At 31.9% G+C, this 9,164-nt stretch overlaps 2 protein-coding genes across 2 annotated transcripts; both read right to left on the bottom strand.

Moving 5' to 3' along the window:
• Positions 1 to 320: 320 nt before the first annotated feature.
• On the bottom strand, positions 321 to 2,244 carry LOC125814596 (UDP-glycosyltransferase 74G1-like). Its single transcript, XM_049494060.1, has 2 exons — positions 1,599 to 2,244; positions 321 to 1,123 (listed from the first exon to the last, which is right to left on the bottom strand). The coding sequence occupies exons 1-2, from the start codon at positions 2,238 to 2,240 to the stop codon at positions 389 to 391; spliced, it is 1,377 nt and encodes a 458-aa protein (XP_049350017.1). The 5' UTR covers positions 2,241 to 2,244; the 3' UTR covers positions 321 to 388.
• A 268-nt stretch (positions 2,245 to 2,512) lies between these two features.
• Positions 2,513 to 4,245, bottom strand: LOC125814595 (UDP-glycosyltransferase 74G1-like). Its single transcript, XM_049494059.1, has 2 exons — positions 3,507 to 4,245; positions 2,513 to 3,395 (listed from the first exon to the last, which is right to left on the bottom strand). Exons 1-2 carry the CDS (start codon positions 4,146 to 4,148, stop codon positions 2,661 to 2,663), a joined length of 1,377 nt encoding a protein of 458 aa, XP_049350016.1. The 5' UTR covers positions 4,149 to 4,245; the 3' UTR covers positions 2,513 to 2,660.
• Between the last annotated feature and the right edge of the window lie 4,919 nt (positions 4,246 to 9,164).

Genomic DNA, 9,164 nt, shown 5'->3' with positions numbered 1-9,164 from the left:
TATTAAAAAAATGTAAATATACATAAATGTGAAAAATGGTGTATAAAAAGGATTTAAAGGGACATATTTGTCATTTACCTATTTTATCCCGGGATAAGTTATCCCGGAATTACTATACCACCCATGGAGAGGGATAACTTATCCAGGTACTAATTATTAATCCCGGGATAAGTTATCTCGAACTTGCCAACCAAACAACAAATTAAGTGGTACTATAATTTAATCCCGGGATTATTTGTACTTATCCTTTACACCAAACGACCCCTTAAAGCTAGAGAATCCAAACATTATTACAGTTATAGCTTGTTACATAAATAGCCAAATTGCTTTAGCCTTCCACAAAAATAGGGGAAAGGTAGAAAATAAAGGAAGATTCAAGTCAAATTTCCTACTTAGGAGAAATAGTCATCAACTTGGAAACAAATTCTTCAATATTTTTATCTGAACTTCCTCCTTCATCCACAACATTTCTAGCCATTTCCTTCCATTTCTTTGCATTTTCCCTAATTAATTTTCCTTTCTCTTCTTCCATCACTAATTTTATACATTCTTCAATAACTTCTCTTCTAACTATCCCTTTTTCATCTTGTTTGGCTCTAACACCTATTTCCCACACATCCTTCACAAATTTTGCATTTGTTGGTTGATCTGTCCATTGTGGCATTGCCACCATTGGCACTCCCAAACTAATTGCTTCCAGAGTCGAATTCCACCCACAGTGCGTCAGAAAACATCCTATCGATTCATGTTCCAACACTTGTAATTGTGGACACCATGACACCACTAGTCCTTTTTCAATTGTTAATTCCTCTAAAAAATTCTTGGGAAGTTTGGATTCTTCAGTAGACCTAACAACCCACAAGAAGTTGTTGTTGCTATTCTTCAAACCCCAGGCCAATTCTTCCATTTGCTCAGCTTCTAATTTGGTTATACTTCCAAATGATACATACACCACTGAGTTAATTGGTTGATGGTTTAACCAATTTAGGCATTCATTTCTCATTGGTTTGAAGACACTAAGGCCATACTCTTTGTCTTCATGTAGTCTCTTGTCTAAGTACATTGATGGTATTGTTGGTCCAATTGTCTTGATTGGATATATCTTGGACATATAATCAATTACCTACAAGTCAAATAATAAAAATAGAATAAGATTTCATGTAACTATTTGAATAATTTGTACAATAACATAGGTGACTAGAAGATGAAGTCTGAGGTATTATATAGTTTAATTCCTTCTATGTTTTCCGTGGCAGAGTCAGAATTTTTACTAAGTAGATTTCAAATATGAAGAAGTTTACACAAAATATTTAGTTTGGATGAACCCCTTTCCCCCACATGACTCTGCCCCTGGCTACTACATAATACCTCACAGAATGGGTGTTTTCTTTTAATTGAACTTCTAACATGTTATAAGCTTTAATAAGTAGCTTATGGAGGAGCCCTAATACGAAATCGGGAGAAATATTTTTCTTCTAAATACGAAAACTACAACAATCTTCATGAACATATGCTTTGTCAGTTCATTTCTTATATAACTTCAATTCAATAGCTAAGAACGCGAAGAAGAAACAGAACGACAATAGTATATATGTTACCTCTTTCTCCAACTCATAGAAGCTGTTGATTAGAACCCAATCAACTTTGTCAAGATTTGAGAATTGATTTCCTAACATTTCAATTATTCTTTCTGCTTCAGGATTAATAACAAAAGAAGGTACATCTGATGCATCGATCGGACTTGAAAATCCAGGAATTAAGATTACTTCATCATTTTGAGTAGGTGGAAGTTTTATTACCCCTTTATGAACATGGTAATAAATATCATCCACTGCACAATTTTGTGTGAAAAATGCAGCACTAATTAATCCAAAATTCTTTGCGACTTCAACAGCCCAAGGAAGGAATGGATCATATACTATGCAATTTACAGGACATCCACTATTTGCTAATTTTTGAATAAGATGAGACAGAGTATCCGAGCCAACTTCTTTGAATCGTGTTATGTAGGCTACGAAAGTTCCTGCTTGGTGGTAACCACCATCATCGTAGCCATCAGATATGGCCTCAATTGATAGTGAAGTTGGCAATTCTTGCATTGTTTTCAAGAAGAATTTTGTGAGTGCTATAGTGATTTTAACACGTTTGGATTGTAAACGTTTGGAGAATTGGAGCATTGGGTTGATATGACCTTGGACTGGAAATGGCAAGATCAAGCAATGAGCTTTGTGAGTAGTCATTTTTTATTTTGCAACTTCTCAATGAAAGAGTTGATAGATAGGATGAGAAAAATTATGTGGTTCTTATAGTTAGTGGATAGAGTTGAAGTGTGTTTTGGCTTCTTCTGCCTATTATTGATACCAAGTTTTTATTGCAAACATGTGCAATGAGGGTACTACGCAATAATTATACGGCCCAATATATATTGTTGAATGTATCACATGTGAAACTCTCCAGTATATGAATGCTTCAAATGAGTTACTAAACTACAAAGTTATTCATCACTGTCATCTTGATTGCAAAAACAATAAAATAATTATTTACATATCATCAATTTATACCATAGTCTTAGAAAATAGGCAGGAAATGACCCATTGACCATCAATTTATACCATCAATAGAGAATATTACAATTAAGCAAAATACACTTGTTTATTTTTCTACTTAGGAGAAATAGTAACCAACTTGGAAACAAATTCTTCAATGTTTTTATCTGAACTTCCACCTTCGCCCATAGCATTTCTAGCCAATTCCTTCCATATCTTTGCATTTTCCCTAATGACTTTTCCTTTATCTTCTTCCATCACTAGCTTTATACATTCTTGTATAACATCTCTTCTAACTATCCCTTTGTCATCTTGTTTGGCTCTAACTCCCATCTCCCAAACATCTTGCACAAGCTTTGTATTTGTGGGCTGATCTGACCATTGTGGCATTATCACCATTGGCACTCCCAAACAAATTGCTTCCAGAGTCGAATTCCACCCACAGTGCGTTAGAAAACACCCTATTGATTCATGTTCCAACACTTGTAATTGTGGACACCATGACACCACTAAACCTTTTTCACTTGTTAATTCCTCTAAAAAGTTCTTGGGAAGTTTGGGTTCTTCAGAGGACCTAACTACCCACAAGAACCTCTTGTTGCTATTCTTCAAACCCCATGCCAATTCTTCCATTTGCTCAGCTTCTACTATGGCTAAACTTCCAAATGATACATACACCACTGAGCTAATTGGTTGATGATTTAACCAATTTAGGCATTCATTTGTCATTGGTTTGAAGATACTAAGACCATACTCTTTGTCATCATGTAGTCTCTTGTCTAAGTACATTGATGGTATTGTTGGTCCAATTGTCTTTATTGGATATATCTTGGACATCCAATCAATTACCTACATGTAAACAATTAGATGCATGAATATTATCTTTTAAATGGAAAATAGTGACTTTCTAGTAGTGAACAAAACATAGAAAAGAACAAAAGTTGAAGAGTAGTCTCTTACCTCTTTCTCCAATTCATAAAAGCTGTTGATTAGTACCCAATCAGTTTTCTCAAGATTTGAGAATTGATTCACCAATAGTTCAACTAATTTATCTGATTCAGGACTTGACTCAAAACTAGGCACATCTGAACTCTCAATTGTACATGATAATCCAGGAATTAATATTTTTGCATCATGTTGAGTAGGTGGAAGTTTTATCACCCCTTTATGAACATGGTAATAAATGCTATCCACTACACAATTTTGTGTGAAAAATGCAGCACTTACTAATCCAAAATTCTTTGCAACTTCAACAGCCCAAGGGAGGAATGGATCATATACTATGCAATTTACAGGGCATCCACTATTTGTCAATTTTTGAATAAGCTGAGACAGAGTATCCGAGCCAACTTCTTTGAATCGTGTTAGGTAGGCCTCGTATGTTTTTGCTTGGTTGATGCCATCATCGTCGTAGCCATCAGATATGGCCTCGATTGACACTGAAGTTGGCAATTCTTTCATGTTTTTTAAGAAGGATTTTGTAGGTGCTATAGTGATTTTGACACATTTGGATTGTAAACGTTTGGAGAATTGGAGCATTGGGTTGATATGACCTTGAACTGGATATGGCAAGATCAAGCAATGAGCTTTGGGAGTATTCATTTTATATTTTTTTGCAACTTCACAATGAATGGCAAATTAAGATTTGAGAAAGGATATTGGGAAAATCATGTTGTAAATATGTGGTTCTTATAGTTTGTTGACAGAGTTGAATGCCCTACAAAGTTTGTCGGCATCTTTCTAATGTATACAAACTTTTTATTGCCAACATGTGCAATGACATAAGAAAATTATAGGGGCAGAACATAAATTTTCATTAAGGGGTTTTAAAATATGCAGAAATAAACATACCAATAAGTTAAAGGAAATTAATCATTGAGCTTTTATTAGCTCCGCCCCGATTTTGGTAGTTGGGAGAGGGAAAGGAAAAAGTAGGATCATCACACAATGTTGAAATTAAGTTGATAACGCCAAAAGAAAATTTTAATCTAATGATATACTTACTTGGTATCTGTTGCTAGCAGAAGATAATAAATATCTTATGGAATTAATTGAGATGCGCGTAAACTGATCCGATTACCATAGTTATCAATTATTATTTTTTAAATCTAGTGACGAATAAACAAGGAAAGAAAAAGGAATCCTAATTTTACCTAACCCATGATTCAGTTTAGAGTGTGTTGGCTGCTTCCTATTATTATTGCCAACACGTGCAATGACATAATAAAATTATGCAATGAATGACACCAAAGTGTACCAAAAATATATATACTTGATGATGAACTGGAATTGGTCTTTTCTGTCATACAATTAATTTTGTCACCAAACTGTAGTAATACAATTACTAAGTTTTACTTAATATAGTACTCCCTCTGTTTCAATTTATGCGACACTTTTCATTTTTTGAGAGTCAAATAATTTAAGTATGATCAACAATTTGCGCATGAAATCTTTAAATTTTTTGAAATAAATTTTTATATATGTAAACTACGTAAAAAACAGTACTATACGTCACAAATAATTGATAATTTAAAATGTTCAAAAAATCTATGAAAAACTTATAATAAAAAATAGACTTGTTTGAATCTTGAAATTCGAAAAGTAGCACATAAAACGAGACGGAGGGAGTAACATTTTTTTATTATCAAATTACAGTATTTGAAACAAATCAACAAATACATGCAAGGAGGGAGGCAATTCAAGAGGAGTTCTTCTAAACGTCAGGACCGACTCTATGCTTTGATAAATAAGGCATAAATTGGCGCTCTATTATTTATGATAAGTATATTTTTTTTAAAAGAATTATATCATTTTATTCTATTTAACCTAATTCAAATAGAAGAAATCAAGAAAATATTATTTTGTCGTTTTACATTCTCTTCACCAATACTCACATTATTTTGTTCTTTTCAAGTCCTTTTGTACTCTCCTTTTTTAAAATTTTGATAAGCTAGAGTAATACTCTATCAAAAATATGAATCTTTTATAATAATCACTTTACTAAAAGGAAAAAATTACCTAAATACATATCTTATTTTATCATAATCTCTAAAATTTCCTATCATTTAAGAAATTTCAAAAATTCCCTCGTGTATACATAACTTCCCTCTCGCTGATACATCCCTCCCCTATGTATCTGGATGTCCTATCCCCTCTTTGATACATCATTATCCTCTTTCTGATACATCTCTCTGCTCTTGGATACATCCCTCCCCTATGTATCCGGATGCCCGCTAATGTATCCGAAAGTCTAGTGATATATGTGTTCGAAATTCATAAAATTTTAAGTAATTTGGAAAAAAAATAATAATAATATAATTAACTCTTAACACTATGAGATTTATATAAATTATACTAAAAAAATAATATTTTATAAAATATCCTAATGGGCCTAATTTGAAAGCAACCCTATTATTTGCTTATTCACATTTATTAGATAGTAATACTCAGAAGATATTCTTAATCGTTTATAATAATCACTTTAAATAAATAATCATTTTATAAAAATTCAAAATATTTAACGGTGTCAATGAAACTTTTCATGAAGTTTACAACTATGACGATATTTAATAAGAAAGAAAGAAAAAAGAAAGAGAAAATGAAAGATGTCACATACTTCCGTTTTAGAAGTCAGAATTGAATTTTTAACTACATACAACATACAATTATTCATCATAAATGCATCGATATAATTACCTGAAAAAATAAGGCATGCAACATTTATATAGTACAAGATGTTAAATTAAATTGATAACGTTGAAAGAAAATTTAAATTTATTGATATATTTATCTGGTATATATAATTGATGAAAAGTAGCAAATATCTTATTATTAAATTAATCAAAATGCTTATAAACTGGTTCAAACATTATAGTTACTAATTATATCTTAAAAATTTAATGTGGATGCTTCCTTTTATTGTTGATACCGACCTTTCATTGCCAACATATGCAATGACATAAGAAAATTATGCAGTGAGTGACACCAAATACCAAAAATATATATTACGCATATCTCAAATTGACAATGATGGTTTATTGAAGTGAAGAATCAAAAGTCGTCGTATGTGTTATGTATATCTTTAATGTTAGGAATAAAGTGGAGTTCTCTTTACACAATAATTATTAAAATTTTATTTAATATAATATTATATAAAAAAAAAGGTCAAATGTTTTTCTAATCTATAATCAATTTTCAACTACATATTTATATTTTACGAGTGTCCTATTACCCTCTTAAACTATTTTAAAGCAAAATAAATGTACCCTTAAGTGCTGACATGACACATGTGCTCACTCCTTAAACGCATGTGAGAGACAAAGAACTAATAAAAAATTATTTCAAAAATATTTTAACTTTTTGTTAAATATCATTTTTCAACTTTTGCCTTTAATTTTATTTTCTTTACTTTTTTTCATTTCTTTTTCCTTTATCATTTTTCTCCCCCTCTGCCTCTCTCATCAACACCCACCCTACCTATAAATCTCCATCACCATTGTTGAATCACTATCACCATAGCAGCCTCAACTCCTCACCCATCTTCTAATACTTTTTCATAATTTATCTCACTATTACTCGCATCCATTAACCATCAAAATCACCAAACAACCATAAAAACTATTATTTATGTAGTAAAAAAATAAATTGAATTCATTAATTTTCTTGCTGAGGCAAAATCTGTCAACCTTCAGATCTTATTTTTAGTCTTTATTAACGTCTGATGAAGGAATCTAACCTACACATAATAAGAATTTCACGAAGTTGAGTAGCAACAATCAATTGATTCTACTCAATCCCGATAATTCAGTTATTTCTTTAAGTGTAGAAGGCGTAAATCCTCCACTATTTAAAAAATAAATAAAAGGGTGTATTCATCCTCAATTCTAAGACGATTAGTGAGAACTTGAAGCTTGAAATTGGAATTACAATTGAAGAATTTGAGTGGGAGAGGTGAAAATGGAGGTTTAAATAGCTAATAAAGTAGTTGTTGTGGTGTTGCTGATGAATATTGATACTTAATTTGTGGGTTATAGAAGGTGGGAGTGGGGATGGGGGTGAGGAGTGATTTAGAGAGGAATAGATTGGAGAGAGACATAGGTTTTGGGGAGTTACAGTGAAAAAATTTGAAGCATGACTTAGGACAAGTGAAGAGGAAGAAGATGATGAAGAAAAGAAATATAATTATGTTTTTTCTTTAATTTTTTGCTTATATATGTGATATTTGACAACTGACAATGCGTGGTGAACACTACATGGAAAGAATATGGTTGTCTAGTTTTAGAGTTGTTTATATTCCGCTTTAAAATAGTTTAAGGAAGTAATAGGAACCCCATAAAGTATAAGTATGTAGTTGAAAATTCGACTATAGATTAGGAGGTCATTTGACCATTTTCTCTAGTATTATATATAGTCACAATTTTTTTCTCTACTTTATCTAAAGACATAAAATTATAGGTAAAATTATTCGATTTAGCAAAATATCTCCCTTTTTGATAAAAATATATATACAAATTCGGTAAAATCATATAATTGGACATACAAATAACACACTCACTTTGATGTGTGATGCATCCCAGATAAGATAGAGAGATAAGAGAGTGGCGAGTGAGATGGGAGGGAAGTGAGGGCGTGAGATTTGTCTATGTATCCTAGATACATGCAAATCTACTTGAATAGAGTGTATCTAGAACAAAATACTCCTAATTTTGAGTCCATGCATCTGAACGCACCAAAATTTGGTAAGATTCGTAATATACAATATAGCGTGCCTTTAAGTAATTAGCTCATACACTAGTGAATTTTTGGTAAATTACCCTTGGTTTTGGCCCATGGACCCTAACCCGACCATGATCAAGTCTCACAGTCCAAAGACTTATATGAGTCGAACTTATAAGTCCTAATTTTAAATGGGCTTGAAAAATTCTATCTCAATCTTATTCTAATAACGGATTTAATTGGACCGGCCCCATGAACTAAGCCTATATTGACGACTCTAATGCTAACTAATAGGCTTACCTCATTAGGATAGCATTAGTATGTTTACACCAAATTGAGTTAAATAATTTAGTGGAGTAAATATGTACATTAAGTGGCCATATATAATTAAATAATATTATTTTGATTTGATGTAAACAACATATATTATATTATTCGTTTATTCCAGTTGAATGCACCACTGAATAATTTGACTGAAAATTCTGTCAGTGGTGGATTCCTTCAAAATTATGAATGAAGCTAAGGAAGTATTCGATTTGCTTAAGTGTAAATATTCTATCATGTCCGGTAGTTGGCATCTACTTTTGGCGGTGCTTAACCTGTTGTAGTCATTGATCCAGATGTCCCATAAAAAGGTATCAACTAAATTCAAACTTTATTGTGTTGCTTATGCTCCATCAAATAATTCATCACTTCTATATTTCTCATCTGATTCATTGCATACATTTTCATAACACCAAGTTGAACATAGTACATAAACAGTGTGGTGGAGAATATGTACTTGTTTTTGGCATCGATCTTGTGCCATTGGGCTGTTGATTTTATAATGAGCTTGATAAATTAAAGAAATTTCAAACCATTATCATATTCACAAAGAGAAATTAATGTTGGTGAGCTTATTGT

This window comes from Solanum verrucosum, unplaced genomic scaffold, assembly GCF_900185275.1.
Source record: "Solanum verrucosum unplaced genomic scaffold, falcon-dt-bn FXZP01000268.1, whole genome shotgun sequence".
NCBI classification, from domain to species: domain Eukaryota; kingdom Viridiplantae; phylum Streptophyta; class Magnoliopsida; order Solanales; family Solanaceae; genus Solanum; species Solanum verrucosum.
Note: the sequence above shows the minus strand (reverse complement) of the source record. Positions and strands in the feature narration are given on the sequence as shown.

Coding starts and splice junctions, on each gene's coding strand:
- LOC125814596 (XM_049494060.1), bottom strand. CDS start 2,240: ATGACTACTCACAAAGCTCATTGCTTGATCTTGCCATTTCCAGTCCAA. Junction 1,124..1,598: donor TCTATGAGTTGGAGAAAGAG/GTAACATATATA, acceptor TTTGACTTGTAG/GTAATTGATTATATGTCCAA.
- LOC125814595 (XM_049494059.1), bottom strand. CDS start 4,148: ATGAATACTCCCAAAGCTCATTGCTTGATCTTGCCATATCCAGTTCAA. Junction 3,396..3,506: donor TTTATGAATTGGAGAAAGAG/GTAAGAGACTAC, acceptor GTTTACATGTAG/GTAATTGATTGGATGTCCAA.